This window comes from Lingula anatina, chromosome 2 (assembly GCF_051362555.1).
Source record: "Lingula anatina isolate TDL-2025a chromosome 2, LinAna3.0, whole genome shotgun sequence".
In the NCBI taxonomy this organism is placed as follows: Eukaryota; Metazoa; Brachiopoda; class Lingulata; order Lingulida; family Lingulidae; genus Lingula; species Lingula anatina.
This window is the reverse complement of record NC_141768.1, coordinates 19,951,802-19,972,660: the sequence shown is the minus strand read 5'-3', so window position 1 is coordinate 19,972,660 and position 20,859 is coordinate 19,951,802. Positions and strand designations below refer to the sequence as shown.

At 33.6% G+C, this 20,859-nt stretch overlaps 3 protein-coding genes across 6 annotated transcripts; 1 reads left to right on the top strand and 2 right to left on the bottom strand.

Moving 5' to 3' along the window:
- Positions 1–121: 121 nt before the first annotated feature.
- On the bottom strand, positions 122–2,174 carry LOC106180073 (prefoldin subunit 1). The gene is made up of 4 exons (XM_013563941.2): positions 2,109–2,174; positions 1,542–1,708; positions 1,128–1,212; positions 122–791 (listed from the first exon to the last, which is right to left on the bottom strand). The coding sequence occupies exons 1-4, from the start codon at positions 2,148–2,150 to the stop codon at positions 705–707; spliced, it is 381 nt and encodes a 126-aa protein (XP_013419395.1). The 5' UTR covers positions 2,151–2,174; the 3' UTR covers positions 122–704.
- A 146-nt stretch (positions 2,175–2,320) lies between these two features.
- On the top strand, positions 2,321–7,484 carry LOC106180086 (suppressor of SWI4 1 homolog). Of its 2 annotated transcripts, none has more exons than XM_013563971.2 (10): positions 2,321–2,504; positions 2,788–2,958; positions 3,243–3,566; positions 3,943–4,019; positions 4,417–4,524; positions 4,967–5,080; positions 5,381–5,524; positions 5,818–5,957; positions 6,317–6,388; positions 6,814–7,484. In XM_013563971.2, the coding sequence occupies exons 1-10, from the start codon at positions 2,487–2,489 to the stop codon at positions 7,086–7,088; spliced, it is 1,443 nt and encodes a 480-aa protein (XP_013419425.2). In that variant the 5' UTR covers positions 2,321–2,486; the 3' UTR covers positions 7,089–7,484. The 2 variants fall into 2 exon arrangements, with proteins under 2 accessions (XP_013419425.2, XP_086859982.1); XM_087003856.1 differs by having other exon boundaries at positions 6,299–6,388.
- Positions 7,482–17,851, bottom strand: LOC106180085 (polycystin-2-like protein 1). Of its 3 annotated transcripts, XM_013563970.2 has the most exons (15): positions 17,360–17,851; positions 15,708–15,824; positions 13,613–13,743; positions 13,033–13,286; positions 12,604–12,828; positions 12,166–12,328; positions 11,724–11,960; positions 11,245–11,426; positions 10,732–10,951; positions 10,398–10,531; positions 10,084–10,201; positions 9,435–9,812; positions 9,012–9,152; positions 8,741–8,765; positions 7,482–8,526 (listed from the first exon to the last, which is right to left on the bottom strand). In XM_013563970.2, exons 1-14 carry the CDS (start codon positions 17,652–17,654, stop codon positions 8,751–8,753), a joined length of 2,610 nt encoding a protein of 869 aa, XP_013419424.2. In that variant the 5' UTR covers positions 17,655–17,851; the 3' UTR covers positions 7,482–8,526; positions 8,741–8,750. The 3 variants fall into 3 exon arrangements, with proteins under 3 accessions (XP_013419424.2, XP_013419422.2, XP_013419423.2); XM_013563968.2 differs by lacking the exon at positions 8,741–8,765; XM_013563969.2 differs by lacking the exons at positions 8,741–8,765; positions 15,708–15,824 and adding an exon at positions 15,351–15,464.
- Positions 17,852–20,859: the final 3,008 nt, after the last annotated feature.

Genomic DNA, 20,859 nt, shown 5'->3' with positions numbered 1-20,859 from the left:
CGCTGCACATCATCGTGGAAAAGACAAACCGAAATGTAAATGTGCTAGAGAAGACCTTCAGGTAGGGGAGAAGACGGTGTAAAAACTCTTGCCAATAAAACACAAAAACAGAAATCAATCAATCTCTTATTTCTGCCATACCGTGGGATTTTATTCAGTGACATTTTTTTTAAATGTCAAGATCTAACAACTACTGTACTCTGTAAGCTCTAAGAATTTTACTGCACAGGCATGCACAAAGGCGATCCTCACATGCTTGAATTGTGTTCAGATTAAAGGATCAAGAATGAAGATGATTTAATCCAAGTCTAATAGGTGATTAGCCAGATGGTTACAATATAAACACTTATAAACAAAGTTTTAATGTCAGCATTCCTAATACATCAAACATGTTACACATCATAAATGAATGACTTTTATTAGAGACGTAACCCAACAATTCTTTTTAACAAATGGAAGAAAATATCCACCATATCATCATCCTTATTAGCTATTGTCTTTTTTCTTATTCTTTTATTTCACTATTCTAAATCTATTTAAAGCCAAGTAGTGACACATAGGTAGTGACACAATAGTACTTTACAAACATACATTTATTATACATGCACACTTAACGATTATACATTCCTTTATTTTATGTTGCATACATAATATAGTCTATATAAAACAGCAAAGCAGAAATGTGCCTTTAACACATGCAAAGGTTAATGTCTTCCAGTTTTTGACAAAACTAATTCCCTTAGATTGTCTTCACTTTCTTTTATACTTCTTTCCAGATACTGTTTGTTAGTCTGAAATCCAAAATAAAATAAAAGATAAATCTGTAAATTTACAAAGAAAATATTGCATTACTTTCTCCTACTGAAAATTCTAACATATAACCTACACCTATTTACCAAAGTATGAAAGAGAAATTAAAGTGATATCCCCCTTTAACAAGCATAGGGGTCCATTTTCTTTTTAACTTAAAAAATAATTAACATTCTTAACACAAAGTTAAAAGCTATACTTACACATCTATATTGATAAATATATGCCTATGATAGGGGTATCAGATAATTTTACATCTTTACTAGACCACAATTAAAACAACAGAACTGTCCTCGTAATTCTCAACCTTCCATTACCTCAATGGTTTTAATTTTTGCTTCTGCATTTTTTACTTTCTCTCCAAGATTTGACTTAATAGTTTCCACTGGTTGACAGATAAACCTGAAATAAGAATTCAAATAGTGATACTATGGCAACAACTCCAGATAGTTTAAATATAATATTTATTAAATTATCTTTAATCAGTGCTCAAAAAAGTAACTTTGTTATCTGAGAATTATGACAAATTAGATTCCATAATACAGCCTTATCCTCATTTTATTCAAGAATGTTTGTTTAATCCTAATGATTGAATACTTTGATATTGCACTACTACTACTACTACTACTAGTACAGGGCCTTTGTTTTTGCTTATCTATTTATTCATCTATTTATTTATCTGATAATTTGAATGCAAAAAAAAAATGCATTAACATAGGTAGATATCTTACATTCTTCCAACTCCTTCATAAGTGTTTACACCTTCCGGTAATGTTTTTAATTCTTGTTCTACTAGTTTAGAGTGCTGAATTTGTCGCTTGAGCTGTTCAACCTGCATGTCGGACATTTTCAGCTGTTGAGTGGTCTGTATCATTTTGGACTGCAGATCTTGGAAAGCCTTAAAAACATAAATATAACACCATTAAAATATTAACACAACTAAACCATGCAGCAATCAACGACAAAAATATATCTAATCATGGTTATACTGTAAATACACTTCTTGATCATCGTTAATCAGTTGAAATGTAACTTGGTATTTAAAATGGATTTAATATAGTGAAAGAAGTGTACATTATGAAATTTCACAGCAAATCTTACTTGGCTTTATGATAATTTTAAATAAGAAATTAAATTACAAATGTCAGTCTTGGTCATGCACGCGTTAACAGGATAAAATAGCCAATTCAATTGGATCTGGATCAATCTACATAATACACTACAGAACACTATCAATTATAAGAGATTTTATTGCATATGTATGCAAAGTTATGTGCTTAGCAAGGGGATAAACATGCCTTTTTCAGCTCCATGTCCACTGCTGGTCCTGCCGAAGCCATCCTTGGTTGCTGGGTTATGTAGCACTTCGGGAATTTATCGGAAAGGAATAATATAAATATTTTAAATCTGTGACATTTTGACTAAATACACTATGCACAAAATAATAGCATGGTACTTTATCATTTCTTATTTGATTTATTGTTTTTGTTTTCTGACAGTGTTAACATTCAGAATTAACAAACATTTGCACGGAAGTAATTATGCCGTTCCACAATTTTTATCAGTCCAACATGTCAGCCACCACGAGGAGTCTTGCTCGATCGTCTTGAGCTAGAGATTTACAAAACTGTGTACATCATTGTGTCCTTAATTCTCTGTCACTGCGTATAATAGTCATGGGAAAGCGCAAGAAGGTAAATATCCAAATTATTTCCGAAATTTAAGTAGCTCCAAGAACATATTTACACGTGTATTACTGTTTCTTAGTAGACATTACTTGAAGATGAGAAATTATAATTCCTATTATTTACCTGTTATGGCCCTTTATATAAGTTTATGTTTAAAAACGTTATATATATATATATATATATATATATATATATATATATATATATATATATATATATATATATATATATATAACGTTAGCTCGAATGTTACTTATCACATACGTTTTCGTCATCCATCATTCATCAGGGAAAGGCAACCAAGAAGACCAAGCAGTCTCAGGCGCAGAATGCTGAAGAGCATTATAAGAAAGCTCCTCATTCCTTTGTAATAAATCGTGGACATGTTGGAAAAAATGTGTCAGAACTCATTACTGATATGAGGAGAGTTATGTCACCCTATACAGCTTCAAAACTAAAGGTATTTCTATAGTTTCTATAATTAAACATACATATAAATGTTATAAATATCTTCAGTTTGCCAGTGGAAAGCATATACTGTGCATTATAATTAATCTGAACTTAATTGTTTTTCAATAGATATTCATGTCTTAGTGAAAGAAGGTAAATTGATTGATAAACTATTTTAGATAAATTATTTTAAACACCATTCTGATGTCATTTCAAAAACTTTATAGCACTTTTTCTCGCTTCATATGGCCCATTAAGGGACTATTAAAGTGACTTATGAAAATTTTTTTCCAGACAAGAAGGAAGAATGTGCTGAAGGATTTTGTGACGATAGCTGGAACCCTTAACGTGTCTCATCTTCTCATGTTTACGAAGTCTGAAACTTCAACAAACTTGCGTGTGACACGCCTACCCCGAGGACCCACTTTGACTTTCCAAGTCCAGAAGTTCAGTTTATGTAAAGATGTTGTTTCTTCTCTTAAGAGACATAATATGGACCCAAAGCAATTCAATCTACATCCATTGTTGGTGATGAATAATTTTACAGGAGAAGGTGTTCATCTTAAATTGATGTCTAGCATGTTTCAGAATTTATTCCCTTCTATAAATGTTACCAAGGTAAATATATCTGCAATCCTCTTAGAACAAAATTGCTTTTTACACCAAATGGAGAACCGTGTTGTTTACATGAATTCTGCTTTTGTCATGAGTGCACTGATGTGCAAAATTTAAGATGTATAGAAATGATTAATTCATTTACATTATTACTGATCTCATTTATTGAACAGTTAGAAACGTATGTTCACTTATTACCCCCCCTCCCACACACACACACACACACACACACACACACACACACACACACACACACACGCAAATAAAAATAAGTCAGAAAAATTCAGCTTTTTCAGTAAAAGGTCCTGAAATAGAAATTATTCCTATGTGTAATCCAGTCTGTTCTCAATTTTTATTATCAATTTATACTATTTTTAAGGTGAAGTTGAATGACATAAGAAGATGTGTACTATTCAATTATAACCAAGAAGATGAAACTATCGAATTCAGACATTAGTAAGTACATCTAAAGATTTTACCTCTAGATATATACAGTACACTTGTGCATAGAATGATACAAAAACATATCTACAGGAAGATTTGGATATAAATATATAATCTGTGGCAACAGTTTCAATATTAGAATTGGGTTCTATCGATAGGCCATTCAAGTATATAAGTTCTGTATAAAACCTGCAGTTTGAAACAAATAGATAAAATGTTTGCTTTATCTAAGGTTAGTTGATTATTGATATTCTTTTTATTTCAGATTTGCTTATTTTAATGCAAAGTCTGTGGTGTGATTCTTCATTAATTCAGTTTGTACATGAGGTTTTTGATCTGTAAAAATATTTCTTTCCATCCAAAAGAATATATCTGATGGATTTTACTTCATATTGCTGTGTTATTTCAGTAACATCAAGGTGGTTCCTGTGGGGATGGGCAGAGCAGTGAAGAAACTTATCAAAGCAAAAATTCCCAACATGAGCAGATTTGATGATGTCAGTGAATTTGTTCTTGGGTAATGTACCTTTTCTAATGGGATTGTCCTGAAATGACAGGCTAGGGCTAGAATGATGAAAAATTACATTAGTTGTAATAAAACAAGTGAACTCAATTGCTTGGAGGGTTTATTTCAAAAATAAAAAATTAGAATATTACATATTTTTATTTATTGTTATAATTTTGAATGAAGTAATACAATTGTTCTTCTCTCTGTTCTTTATGTGTTTATGACTACTATTTGCTATTCTTTAAAGCATGAATCATGATGCAACAGCAATCCTCCTATCACAATTTGTATGCGAGACCAGGACGAGTATTACTTTAGACACAAGTAGTTAAGATTTCACACTCTTTTATTATCTGTAAATTTAATTTTGTCCAACTTAAGAGATTAAATGCGAATAAAATGCTCACATTTCGCCAAAACCAGCATAATAATTTTGTACTTGATGATTTAGTGGCGGCAATCTTTCTGAGAGTGAAGCTGAGATGGATGGTCCTCATAATGAAGTGGTTCTACCACAGCACATGTCCAGTAGAGGAAACATTAAGTCTGCTCAGAGTGCAATCAGGTAAATATACTTTTGATAGGATGGCAGTGAAAAAAAATGAGGTGGAACATTTGCTATTATTACATGGAAATTGTTCATTTAGGTTAGAGAATACAAGATTTTTTATGGATTTTACTTTTAAAGTGATCATGACTTTGTTGTTAGGGGTGGGGGGTTATGTTTGCCATAACTGGCATTAAAAAGGGTCTTGCCTTCTTAGAAAGTCAGTTATGACAGGCAATGGGCTATTTTGAGCCCTGCTCACGTACTGGTATCAAGCTAGTAATGATATTTTTGTTATAATTTTTTCCACAATTGTAGGTTGACTGAGATTGGTCCAAGGATGACTTTGCAACTAGTCAAGATTGAGGATGGCATGTGCAGTGGTGATGTTTTGTTTCATAGGTTTGTAAAAAAGACAGAAAAGGAAATCCAAGCTGCAAAGGAGTTCCGAGAACATAAAAAGTAAGTGAGATGAGGTTTGTGATTTAAATTGTAAAAAAGGATATGTAGTGAATTGCAGACATCTTTGTTTTTTATAGGCATCCAGCTTTTTCCTTAGGCTTTAGGCCACTTCTTTTGTATAGTATATTTTTCACAACTGTGTAATATGTAAGCTTCCTAAGAAATTTTTATCAAGCACTAAAATTTTTGTCAAACAATAAGATTCTCACTTATATTTTAACTTATTGATGTAAAGGCTTGTAGAAGGTTGCAATTGATTCAAAGATTAATCTGCAGTCTTAAAATTTGTACAGAAAACTTAAATTGAAAAGAAAGCAACAACAAATGGAGAGGATAAAGGAAAAAGAAAAAGAGAAAGAAGGACACAAAGAAAAGTGCTTAGCTGGGATGGACAAGAACAAGGAAGAAGAGAAAAACAATGAAACAAGCAAAGGTAAATGCATCATGATAATAACATCCTTTTGTTTTGTTTTTTCAGTAGCATTTATTCTAGATTTATTGTGGTTTATTGATGTTTAAGGAGTAAATAATGAGTGTTCTGCTACACATTATTTTCATAGTTTGTGTAATGACAAGGTTTTTCTTTCTTTATTAGGAATTGTTAACATAGTGCAGCGTAAAAAAATTTTTATGACTTGATAACAGTAACTTTTTTTTTTAAACTGACAACTTGTCTATGGAAGGTTAAAGGGTGTTTTTGAGAAATCTACAAAAACACCAACTTGAGTCTAGTTAAACATAATTTAGTAAAGTATGATTTATAATATTGTTTAGATTATTTTGCAATTTCAGATGCTGAAGAGATGAGTGATGAAGATGATGTCGAATACTATAAACAAGAACTTGGCTCAGCACCAGATCCAGGTAAACATGTTCTCTGAGTTTATGTTTAGTAATTTAGGTCATTAAAATTCACCATTTCAGTTATAGATGGACAGTACACATCTAATTGGTTCTAATTTTCCTCTTTTCCTAAAAACGTTAATCTAAATTATTTCATTAAATGTGAAACCGAGTTCTTCAGGAAGACACAGAGTTTTGTTGACTACCGGAAGACTTCTTCCAGTTTATTTGCAGTATACATTAGGTTTTGTTTACACCAGTTTATCAGGCTTAAGAATGGAATAAATAAAACATGCAATGAACAAACGTTTAATTTGCAAATTGGTTAATATTGTGAATCTTGCTTTATATTTATTACCATAGCTTGAGGAATTTACTTTCAATGACAACATAAGGATGCGAGTCAGAATAATTTTTTTTATTTCAATAAAATCTTGTATTTTCAGATCTTTTTCCTGTTGGTGGACAAAAGCGAAAACGCAAGATGAAAACGGACATTCCAGAGAAAAGAAAGAAAATTGAAACCAACAGTAGACAGCAGAGAAAACCTCAGAAACAGTTTTCAAGTAACAAAAGTAAAGGAAGTATGGATAAGACTAAGAGCAAAAAGTCAATACACAGATCTAACAGAGAGCAAAGAGGTCCAAGGAAAAATGGAAATAAGTTTCGAAAAACTGGAAAAGGGAAGAACTTTAAAGGGAAGAAACTGCAAAGAAAATAAAACACCATAGGATTGATAACAGTCACTGGTTCAATTTTATTTCATTTGGCATAAAATTGCAATTCCTTGTCATGATTTCAAGAGAAAATTGGCTATCTGGGACTGGTTAGCAGCTATATGCAAACTAAGAAATGATTTTGGCTGCTGGTTAGTTTGGTGAACTTCATGGGCACGTAATTAATGATAAGATGAATGTCACTTATAAAGAAGAAATATAACCTGGTCATTTTAAATATTTTTTAAAGAATGAAAATTTCCTCGTAAAGGAATGTAATTTAGTTAGAAAACACCATTTGAAAGTGTGTATAGTGAGTGATATAACTGAAATAATTTTTTTTACAAAAATAATTCATTTTGAAAAAGTCACAAGGTTTTGTAAATAAACTTTAACACTTTTGTTGCTTTGACAAAACATTTTATTGCATTCATACAATTAGGTGAACAGAACTGGCAAAAGTATTAAGTGGACAAGAATGTGCAATAATTTGGAGTGAAACTTTCACATGCAATGCACTGAATCCAGCCAAAGATCTTTTAACACTTCTTGGTCCCTCCACATTTATTAAAACATATCAAAGTGTAACCATGCTCTTTGTAATTGTTTACTTGGACGGTGCAGTTGTTAGTTTTGGTCCCTTGTCCAACCTCTTTGAACTTAAAATCCCTTCAATTCAAGCCTTGAATGTTTCTGGGTTATATTTACATTGTTTGCGATTGTCTTAACCCAATGCCGATTATCTAACAGCTTTGTGCTGCTACACTGGTGCAAAACTCACATGGCCTTCAATTAGTCCAATACAATTCACACTAACGTTAAGTACAGCATAGCCTACTGTAAGGACGGAATGAGATGTGCAGTGAATATTTAGCTCATTTTGCACTTCAGTTAAATCACTGAAGTTTGTTTGATACAATACAGAACTAAAAAGCAGTTCTACAAAAATGTGTTGAAAGAAAGTATTAAAAAAATTTTGGTTCAAAATTCACGAGTCAAGTTTGTTTGAGAATGAGAATGTTGGCAAATATCTCTTGTATCTAATTTAGACCAGCTAAATCTAGATAAAACTTCAAAATCGTGAATTTCAATGAAATTAGTAATATCCAATTAAGTTTTTTAAGTCGAACACAAATGCTGAATTACACTGGCAAGTAAATAGATGCTATTGCCACTAAACATATCATCTTGACTACTTTGTTTTCCCTGACATCACTTGAGTTGTAAGTAGTAACATCTCGTAATAAGAAAATATCCATCAAGTAAAATGCACACAATACTCTGCATAATACTAACATGTTAAATGCAAATAAAAAAAGCTTTAAAAACAAAATAAATAGTTCTTTGGAGTTCTTGAGATTACTTGGTATCTTTGCTGGGGTTAAAAATAATTGAAAGTCCGTTTATTCTTTACACATTGTGTGATCCCATTTGGTCTGTGTCCTAAAAAAAGGAAAAGTAGATCTTTAATAACAGATAAGTGTTATTGCTGGGCAAATGAAGTTACTCAAAAAGCACAAAACACTTAAATGAAAATTTTTTTTAATAACAGACATGCATTAATTAATATCCTACCAGTGATGGTGAAACAGACATTCATAAGAGTAACCATGACAGACATCAAAACAAGACATTAAAAAAATCACATTTATGTTACCTTGTCATGTTTACACTTCAGATGACTGCATGTAAATAATAATAATGACTGTGTAAACTTTCACATACAATTCCACTTTGACATATATAAATATTATTATTATTCATCTACAGTTCCATGCAAATTTCTAAACACAACTCTTCTTTTTTTTTTCTCATCCTTATACAAACTGCATTTTAATCCCTTATCTCAAGGGGGTAGACGAATTTTCTATATGTGTTTTTAAATATTAAAATTAGTTTAATTCAGCTAGTGATGTAAAATAACTTACGTTTACACCAGATGGTGGGGAGCGTGGCGAGGCACCACGGCCACTCTGTTGGATGGATGGTTCAGAGTCCCACCTCTCAAGTTCTTCTCTGACAAGTTTTTCCATTTGGTCACGCTTTTCATCATCCCCTACACCCTCAGACTGAAAAGTCAATGTAAAATTACATGTAAGAATGCTCTTGTCGCATAATTCCACCAATTGGCACAAATTTTAATATCTATAGAAATCATCACAGAAACCTCAAATTTTTTAATTTTCAAAAGGAGCAGCTTCCCCAAAGAAAAGCAAAGAGAATCTTGAAAGACTTTTGTTCACTTGAACAGGCTGTACAAACAATAAATGGTTATACAAAGGAAGAAATGGTGAAAAGATATATTACTTTTTCACTTTACAAAAGAAGGAAATCACAGTGTTGAAATTTACCTCTGTGATACTGTCCAATATTTTCCCCATGGTTTCTCTTCGTTTTAATTTTGCTTTTTCCATGGCTTCTAATTTGACAAGAACAGCATCTATCTTGGATACTATACTGCCTATAGAATGTTCCATTCTGTCTACCCTCCTAGAGAGGACTGTGAATTCTTCATATGATACACCACTGACAAAGCGTCCTGTTCTTCCTGATCGTGTTCCACTGTCTTCATCATCGCTATCATCACCACTGTCGTCTCCGAAACTGAATCTGCTGCTTCCTTTCCGACTACCTGGTCTGGCTGATCTGCGACGGGCTGAACTCTTTGGTCTGGCTGCTGCTTCTCCTTCTTTGTTTTCAAGACCTTCAAATTCCTTGTCAACTGCCATCTAAAGGAAGAATACGTTTATATTTGAAAAGACATACTTCCATTTTGATTAGGAGTTAACTTTTTTGAAAAACAAAATATTTTCTCTAATTATCTTTACTTTACATCTATATCTTTAAACATCTATATCTTTACATCTGCATCTTTAAACATCTATATCTTTACATCTGTATCTTTAAACATTTAGCACATGAAGATTCATAGAACTATCCATATACTGTCAACAAACTTGTAAAACTTCTTATAATCTTTAGGTAAAAATCATTTCCTACCCTTTGTCCTTCCAGTTCTTCCTGCATTTTGCGGATTTCTTCTTCATCAAGCATACGATCATTGTTCAAGTCATATTTGGCAAACACAGCTTCAATTTCACTGTCAGCATAACCACGTCTGAAAAGAAATAGAAAACATATCATTTCCTGCTCTCAACTCCTAAGAAAATAAACTTTCATATAAGTATCTGATCTTGATGCCTATCTGTAAGAAAAAACTTTTTAACAACTGTTTTTGAGGTCATTGAAATAGAACATAATTTAAAAACAATTTAAAGTCATTATGGAGAAATTTTCCACATATGACAACTCACTCTTTCAGGTCACGTTTCCATTCATCAAAGTCAATCTGCTTGTCAGCATTGGCGTCAGCATCAACAATGGCCTTCTGGATGTCAATGATCTTATCACGCTTGAACTTCAGTTTGTCCAACATCTTGTCGTAGCCCTAGAAAACAAACAAACTTAAATATAAATTTTGTTTTTGTCAATAAAATCCAAATTTAACACTATAAGCCCTTTAACTCCTTGTTGTCTGCTTCAGTAGTGCTTTTTATATAATTTCTTACCCAAGATTCAATAAAATGATATACCCAGCCAGAAGGTAATGAAAAAACATTGCCAAGTGTTTTCAGCCTACTGATTTACCTTCTTGAAGTAGTCCTGCAATTCGAATTCATTCTCCTGGTTCTCCAGATCAGCCTTCACCTCAGAGTAAGTGTCGTTGATGATGGCCAAGAACATGTTCAGCAGTACGAAGAATACAAAGAACACGTACAGGAGGAAATACAGTGGACCCAGAACACGGTGGGCAGCTTCCAGCTCATGGAAATCAAAGTCACCAAGGATGATACGGAACAAGGTAAGGCTGAAAAAAATTATATATATATATATATATATATATATATATATATATATATATATATATATATATATACACAGTACATTATATTAAATCATGAATACAAATTACAACAAAATTTTCAATTTCAGTTCGCTTCCATGTTATAGTAAGAATATTCAATGCATGGCCATAAAAATACTGCTGCAAATTTGGGGTTTTCATCAAAAAGAAGACGCTTTATTGAATATGGCACATAACATTTTTATGCACCTAAATAAAAAGGCTCATAAGAAGAATTGATGAATGTGGACACTTACATGGTGTCAGGGAAGCTTCTGAAGTCCCTGACTTGGGTACCGAAGATCAGGTAACCAAGCTGGGCAAAAGCGAACAGGATGATGAAGAACATGACACCAAATCCTGCCAAGTCCTTGGCGCAGTTAGCAATGGTGGAGGAGAGCTGGGTCATAGTCTTGTTGAAGCTGATGTACTTGAAAATCTGGAAAAAATTGTAACAACTGTGCATCAATATACTTCCTTATTACACAAAGTAACTCAGTTTTGTGATACGTAATTAGAGAATTAACTTCACAAGATTTTAATTAGATGTAATAATATGAAAAATATTGAATTTTTCCCTTCTAAATATCAAGACAGATATTTACAATATTTTTCATAATGCTTACTGAAAGTGGTCATTTATTCAAAATGTTAAGTAGTCATGCAGTATTGATACCTTTTGAAATGATTATTCTATACAAAAATATATAAATCTTGTTATAGCAAATTTTCACACCTTCACCCAAGCGAAGAAGACGGCAAAAGCAATGCCCTGGTTAAACAGGACCTGAGCCCAGCTAAGGAACTCAAAGTCGGCAAATTCATCCGGTTTCTGTAACAGCGATTCCAGCATGTTCCCTACTGCTATGGTCCGATACACATTGAACACGGTACAGACCACAGAGATCACAATCACGACGATATCCAGGATGTTCCAGACGCTCTTGAAGTATTGACACTTGTGCTTGGCAATCTGAAAATGAAGATAAATGCTCTGTAGAACACATCATGCGAAGTTAAAAATCTTAAGGAGTACCATTTTTTTGCCAAACAGAAATGCATTTTATTCACAAGCTTTAAAGTTCTGTTACCTTATGTGTCAAATCCCATCACCTTTGTATTCTAAACCAGAATGTATAAAATTAAATATTAGTAATGTTCATTAACAAATTTCTCACCTCCAATGCTTCCTCAATGATGTAGTAGATGATGAACAACAAGAAAATGCCCTCGCAAGCCAGTACAAAGTAGTCTCCAATGGACACATAGCGGATCAACTTGACTGTACGGAAAGACCAAGATGGAATAGCTCCTCCAGTGGCAGGAAATTCCACAACCAGTCTGAAAACATAATGTCAGAGACAACTCAAAACACAAAGAATGTTCTTTAAAATTGTTTAATGCGCACATAGTATTATGACACTTGTTTCATTTTAATTGCCACCTAAAAGACCAGATTTTCTCTCTCATAATTTTGAGCTAAATGGCAAAAGTTAACCAAAGGGTCTCGTTAGAACAGTTACTGTGCAGTTACTTTTGCAAGCTTTAGACAATGTAAAACATTTACCAGGTACCTGCTTTTTATCCCTAAATCTGTTGAGATCAAAGTAGCTTACCGGATAACACAGAACAGGTTGATATTAGCATTGTACACAGTGAAGTCTACAAAGACGACTCGGGTTCCACGGTCCAGCCAAAGGTTCTGTTTCAGGTCAGCAATGATGGGCTCAGTCTTTTCCCTGGTCAACAAGAGGTTCTGGACGAAACCTCCTCCACCGTATTCACTTATCAAACCTTCGTGTCCCCAGCCGTCCAGTTCATCTTCAGTCTGATAGACCCAACTGAAAAAAGATGACTTACACATTACAGGTGCTGTTTTTTATTCAACATGCCTTTTTTGCCAAGTGAGAAACTTTACAAAATAAGACATCACATACAATGTACACAATGTTGCTCAAGCTTCTTAATTAAGAAAAAACATTTGAAAAAGATAAGTATTTTTTTGTTTGCTGGATACTATGAATGTTCAAATTAAGGTTACTTACGCCGTCCCATTCATTTTCCCAAACGGAAACTTGTCTTCTATACTTTCTGCATAGGCATCATAGCAAGTCTTGATCTCATTCTTGAAGTCATCATGAACTTCACAGGAGTCGTTTCTGACCTTCAGCTGTCTCAGGCGAGGGACACCAAGGAGTTTGTTCTCATGAAAGACGTATCCAAGTTGGCTGTCACTGACGTTCTGTCCATTGTACCATTTTTCCCAGTAAAGTCCGTCCATCAGAGGTCCCTCGGCAAACTGTAAATGTTATTAGACATTTGTAGTGTAAGAGCAATTCAGCAATTCATATAGTAATGATGAAGTTTTCAACTTCTGTGACTGGTTGACTGTTATTTGAGGCAGAAGTAAAATAAGACTAAAGACAACTCATTTTTTTCTTTAATTCTTAATTTAATTACCTCCATGATTTATTACTTAAAATCTTTTAATTTATTTGTTTGCATTTTGTTATAAATTCCACAATCAATACATCTATTTTCCTCATATCATTAATTTAACATGCCATCATTCTTGATGTCAATAAATAAAATCTCAAATCTGTATAAATATAAGCATATCTTTACCCTCCAGAAGTCCTGCATTGTAGTCATTCCTCGGAAAGTGTTCTTGGTGTCGGCAAACTGACCATCTAAGAACAGTTCACTCATCACCTTAGTGTAGTAGTAGTAAGTCTCACTGTTCATGCCAAAGGTCACTAAGGTTTAAAGATGAGGAATTTTATTAACTTAATCTTATAATAATAACTTCAGAAAGTATTAGTTAATTGATTATTATAAATAAATTAATTCTTTTTCTACATATATATATTTTTTTCTCAGTGTCGGTGTCATGCATACTGGACTCGCCCTTATAGCCTTTTTAGTGGCCATCAGTCAATCACAATAACTGTAGCCAAGACAAGGAAGAGAAAATTCAATGTAACTACCATTTTAAGACATTTTCTTATATTTACCTTTTACCAAAAATCATATATCCAAACAAGAGCTTTATATAAATTAACCATTTGTTTTTATGATAAAATTTTTTAATGAAATCAAAAAACAAATACTTTTTCTAGTGTCGTGTCTTGTTATTTTTCATTGTTATTGTATGCTTTAACTTTGGTAATGCCATTAGAGACTGCTATAAAATTTCCTGGTTATGTTAAAAATAAGGATATTATTTCCCACAAAGTACTGAATTATGCACTTTCATTTGGTCATTTCCTTGTAAGCACGCAAACTTGAAATGAAGTTATATTGATTGGCACTCTAACAGTAATTAAAAAGCAATGGATATCTTGCATGTATCTCAAATTAACTTCACTGCCATTGATGTCATGACGTACAGAGAGGTGTGACCAAAAAAAAAATTTTTTTTGGCAAAAGTCCAAAAACTCTATCCCAAAAGAAATGTCATGATTCATGGATTTTTTGCCCAATTAAAAAAAAAAAAAAAAAAAAAAAACATTTTCTAGCTCAAATGATTTTCACAATTAATAACCAATATCATTTTGTAAAGGTCAATAATTAATCATGCCATTCCAATAATCTATAATTTCAAAATATGCAATTAGAACACCATGGGACAAATTACTGAACAAGTTAATAGCTAGAAACTTTACAAAGCTGACGGCTGTAAAACTTCAGAACATTAACGGCACAATCGATGATCATAGCTAAAACAGATATAACTGTTTTGTAGCAACTACTGCCTCTTCTGAATAGAAACTGTTTGACAAAGACATTATTTCTATGCCAGTCTCTGAATAATTGATTTTGGATTAACAGTATCATTGTCTAATTTCCAGGGTCTGTGAGCAAGCACAGTATTAATTGCATATTGATTTTGTCAAGCACACAGGTAACATCGATCTTCTTTTTCCTGTGCAAGTCTACCACCACCTAGTTTGCCATTACCAAACACACTGTGCCATCAAAATGGCTTTTGGAACACATTCATTTAGTCCTTCATTCCACTCTTTTTTTTAATGCTCTTTTTTAAATATGTTATATAAATCACTAATTTTCAATTCACTTTTACGTTACGTGTTTTGTGCTTGGGAGTTAAAAATTGCATTAGCATGTTCTAAGTACAAATACTTCAACTTGCAAATTGGTTAAATTCAATTTTTTTAAAACTAAAAACAATCATTAAATTGTAAAAGTTACATGTCAACATATTAACATTTTCTACTGCAAGACAAAAAAAAGTGACAAAAAATAGATTGACCATTTAAAATGAGAGAAAAAAACATATATCCAGGACAGAAAAGTGCAATAACATATTTACAAACTAAAATGCACTATCACAAATACTTACAAATAGTCAAATCAGTCAGAAAAAGAAGATAGATAACCAGCTCTCTCAAAGTGGTTTTAACATAGAGTTCTCGATCAGTCTTGGTGTCTTCAGTGTGCTTGGTTGCCCAAAGTGCTATTTTAAGGGAGACAGATAAACCATAAAATAAAAACACAAGAGACATAATAATGCACTATAAACAAAAGGTGAATCTCTGCTTGGTGGTACAACCCCTCTGTGTTGATCTATATCAGGATCTAAATAAGACAACATCAAAAAGAAAATACAAATATAATAAAACAAAATAAATACAACTGGAAAATAAAGTACACACAATATCAACACATGCACGTCCAGGATTTAGTATCCTTTACTTACAAACAACAAGAACCAACAAGAATACGAGATAAATGACCAGTTCTCGTATGGTTGTGACCACTTTGAAGTCCTTATTGTCATCATCCTCATCCTGCATATCCTTGGTTTGCCAAATAGCTATAAAATGTGAAGTTTTAATTGGAATATGTTAAGTTTCATTGTACCTATGTAAGAAGTTAGTAGTGAATGATAATCTGGCAAGAAAATATAATCTTAGAGTATGTAAAAGAGTAAATAATTTTTATTCCATAAAAGTTGTATGTTTATAAATCATTCAGTATTTTGTACAGGAGTATAATTAACAAGTTTTAAGAACATTTATAATGAGCACATAAATATACAAATTCGAAATAAAAGAAAAGAAAAGAATGTATTTGGTTGTAGAAAATTTTATCATACTGATGAAGAATGGAAAGTTAAACATGCCCTGGTGCAAAAATTCATATAAAATACTTTGTTTATATGATTTTTGAAATATAATAACAATTAACCCAACAACCTTACATCTGAATTCAAAGCAATTTGTTTAAGGAACCTAATCAAGTGAACCCAATTCAGGATTTACTGTCTGTAGTTTCTATAATAAACCATACACCAAAAATGGTAAATATCTCAATAGAACTTTAAACCTTATTATGTTTTGAAGGCCTTCATATGCATAAACCTAAATAAGTAATTTGTTTCGCACCCTTACAACTTTCAATCGGCTTGTTCTTTTGTAATGAAAAAATGTTTTGTTACTTCACTCCCACAAAAGTAATTTAAAGTAAACACAGATGAGATTTTATGTAATAAACTTATGTCCATATAGTGCAACGTATTATATGTTTATGAAGCTAATAATTCAAATATTTGGCAATCAAACTTTCTTGATGATGTGATGATTCGGTCTTGCTTTAACACAATAAATTATGACAAAGTTTGTCTAAATGTGTAAATAAAAACCTTTTCGCATCACTAGTGAAAACTTTTCTTAGCACAAATGGAATGGCTTAATAAGTGCAGCAAGCAAATTAAAAAAAAAAGTTGGATAAACTCTGATCTCCTTTTAACAAATACTGTTCAGCTATGAACAAATATCCACTGTCTATATTTCAATGTTTTAACATTAACAGTATTTTTCTTTCCACTGGCAAGTTAGAATTGTCTGTATATTAAAATTTCGGGAAAAAGAATTATAAGATACTTTTACTTATTCATTTTTAGCACAAAATAAAATCATACATATTTTTTCCCTTGGCATTATTTATTTTTACATAATACTACTGATATTTATATATATTTCATTGACCTGCCACCTGACAAAAAATTTCAATAAATTTTTCAAGCAAAGTAACAGGTCAGATCTAGGATGGAAATGTTTTATGTTTTACCCTAGCGATGAAAATCCCACAATGAGTTATAAATGTTCTTTTTCGGTCATCCATCAAAACATGATGCTTTATCTAACATTAAATCTTATTTTGTACATTATCTTTCTTGAGGTGTTTTAGAGAACGTATTAAACCATTGGCATTGTTCACAAAACTAAGCTCCCCCCCCCAAAAAAAAAAAAAAAGTTTCTTCTAAAAATTCAAGAAAATTTGGGGCACAGTAACAGCAGTGTATATTTATTTTAAAATGTAGGAAATGCTAGCATCTTTACAACTTACATCTGACACCTCTCTTGAATTTGGCCCAGCAACCATTGGAGTTATCTTGCACCTCCACTTCATCACGCTCTTGGACGCAGACGGTATTCAGGTAGTTGTCGCTTTCCATTGCTGCGGGGAGAGACAGATCGGCATCCTCCCGAAAACCTCCATCGCGTCCCTGGCGTGAGTCCGGGCGGTCGCTCCCGTCGTCCGACCAGGCTTGCCTTGACTGGGCACTGCTAGGGCGATTTCTGTTCGACATTTCCACCTCTTCTTGCAAAGTGCGGTTGTTTCTGTGTGAATTTGAACTCATACTAAAGTCCCAACCACCGTCAGATTCTTCGATTTGCGCTTGCTCAGTAGTTTCTATTCGATCCTCGATAAATCAACTTTAATATTCACCTGCAATTCAGCAAAAGCCCACCTTAATGAGAAAATATCGACCGCTGTGTCAGTCCCTGTCTACAAATACAACAGAACATGGCTCCCTTGAGATTAAATGACGTCACTAAAATATGGATTCTACCAACCGAACTGTGGAACACGCAGCCGTTCGCAAATAGAAAATGGTCAAGGGGAGTCAAAAGAAAGTAGAACAACAAAAATCTGATAATAACAGGATTTTAAATTGTTTTCTTAAAACAACTTTTAAATCTGTTACCCTGCTGAAAGTAGATAAGTCGACAAAAGTCCACGACTTAAAAAAATACCATGGATCTTTTCTAGATGCAAAGCTTTATGTTGTTTTAAGAGCTTACTAAATATTTTATAACAAATTTAACATCAGCATAATACTCGTGTATTGACTGTTTATTTTAAAATTGAGGAAGTGCTCATGACGACAAAATAGACCCCCCTCTTTACAGTTTTTTTTTTTCTGATTAAAATACAATTTCTTGTCCAATATCTGGGGACTGTAAAAGTGTTTATTACCAACGAGATATGAATTGCATTATAGAAAAAAATATCACATCGAAGAAGTCTTAATCAGACCGTTTGGGAAGGGGAGTTATGCAGTGGCAGATTTAGAGGGAGGGGGTCAGGGGGGTCCCCTATTGTAATTAGAATTTTGACTAGCTGAATCAATGGCACCGTTCGCCCTCTAAAATACCAAAAATTGTCGGGGCCCTTCAGCGGGCCGAGCCCCACGAGAAGTAGGAGGGGGGGGGGGGGGGGTCGGCTTCGCATCTGCGGACCCCCCCCCCCCCCTTCAAATAATCCTGTATCCGCCCCTGGTGGGAACCACGTTGAAAGTAACGTTGCTGCTACGTTATAGGTAACGTGGAGCTGAAACATGTATTCCACGAAAAAAACGGTTACAATTAAATCTACGTGGGCACCACGTTCAAAGTAACGTCACTGCCACGTACACGTAACGTGTATACCACGTTCAAACCTCTTACGTTATAGGTAACGTGAAACTGAAACGTGTAGGCCTATTCCACGTTCATACCTCTAACAAATTAACGTGGGCACCAAGTTCAAATTAACGTTGCTGCCACATTATAGGTAAAGTGGAGCTGCAACATGTATTCCACGTTCAAACCTCTTACAAATTTACGTGGGCACCACGTTCAAAGTAACGTTGCTGCCACGTTATAGGTAACGTGGGGGTGAAACGTGTATTCCATGTGAAAAACGGTTACAAATTTACGTGAGCGCCACGTTCCAAGTAACGTTGCTGCCACGTTATAGATAACGTGGAGCTGCAACGTGTATTCCACGTTCATAACTCTTACAAATTTACGTGGGCACCACGTTCAAAGTAACGTTGCTGCCACGTTATAGGTAACGTGGGGGTGAAACGTGTATTCCACGTGAAAAACGGTTACAAATTTATGTGAGCGCCACGTTCGAAGTAACGTTGCTGCCACGTTATAGGTAAAGTGGAGCTGCAACATGTATTCCACGTTCAAACCGGTTACAAATTTATGTGGGATCCACGTTCAAATTAATGATGCTGCCACATTATAGGTAAAGTGGAGCTTCAACGTGTATTCCACGTTCATAACTCTTACAAATTTACGTAGAATCTACTTTCAATATTTCTTTGCTGCCACGTTCAAACTTCTTACAAGTTAACATGGGATCCACGTTCAAAGTAACGTTGGTGCAACGTTACACATAACGTGGGGGTAAAACGTGGGTGGTGACAAATTTCAAATTTACGTGGGAGCCCCCCTTTGATTTCTGGTCAGCTCTTGTAATTAGAATTTTGACTAGCTGAATCATCGCTCTAAACCGAACCAAATGGCACCGTTCGCCCTCTAAAATACCAAAAATTTCCGGGGCCCTTCAGCGGGCCGAACCCCACGCCAAGTGGGGTGGGGTTGGGGGGGGGTCGGCTTCGCACGCGTGAACCCCCTTTCAAATTATCTTGGATCCGTCCCTGTTATGGATTTATAACTTAAAATGTTCAGGTTGCATTGCAAATCAATGTCTGTACCCCACGTACGAGAATTGGAATCCGTTTTTATAGTTGTTTTATTAATAATCAATGAAGACTGGGTTCTTTTTCATCTGTAAAGGTCCTCACGAATAATAATTCAGTAGATCAATATCTCAAATCAATCATTCATTTATCATCCTTTTTAAATGCAACTATTCGATAAGTGTTGTGTTTCACCTGTAACATGAAAAAGAAGAAATTAAATCCATAAAATTTCTAATTACCATACGGAAACAAGGATATGTTCTCTTCGATAGGCCTATTTATCTGTCTAGCATGAGTATCAAGACTTCTTAATTATTATCATCTTCATTCATCGTATTTTTCTTTATAGATTTACTCATAACAGTATAACTCAAACTACATACATATCACGGTTATTCGCCAGCAAGAACGGCGATTCTAAACAGTTGGGATAAAAAGAAATGAAAAGAAAGCATAAATGTTGGTTCGCCCGAGATAACCTCTCGATGTTTGACTTTGTGGTGTTGAACAAAAGTGGATATTTCAAAGTATTAAATCAACTGCATCTGTCTGATTTTGCTATGCTGACCTTAAGTGGATGCCTTGTGTCGTTATCTAAATTCAAGACAAAAATGGAGTTTGTTTCAAGGACTTTAAACAAAGATTAAAAAATGTTTTATTGGAGAAGTTTTAATCGCCTGGTCGCGTTTTTGCTGACGTATAACAACGTCCACTTTACATTTTCAGTTTTATTTATTGTGCTTCCCAACTTTTCTTTGTAACGTTTTCTAATTTTATCATCTTATAGCTATTTTTCTAATAAATGATAACTGAAATATCGATTGACATTCGTAAAGGAAAAATTTATGCCGGTTTATTCATCTCTGAACTAATGGCCAAAAGGTTTACCTTATTATATCTCTTGTGAATTGACTGGATAATTCAAGATTTTACTGAGATTTTTGTAATATCAAATGGAGTCTAGCAATTAACGAAAATCAAGGCAAAAGTATGAGAACGTGCAAATCAATTACATTTACTAATTTGCCTATTGGTCGATTTGTCCAACAATTAGATTGATTGAAGAGGTTTTTGTTTAAAATCA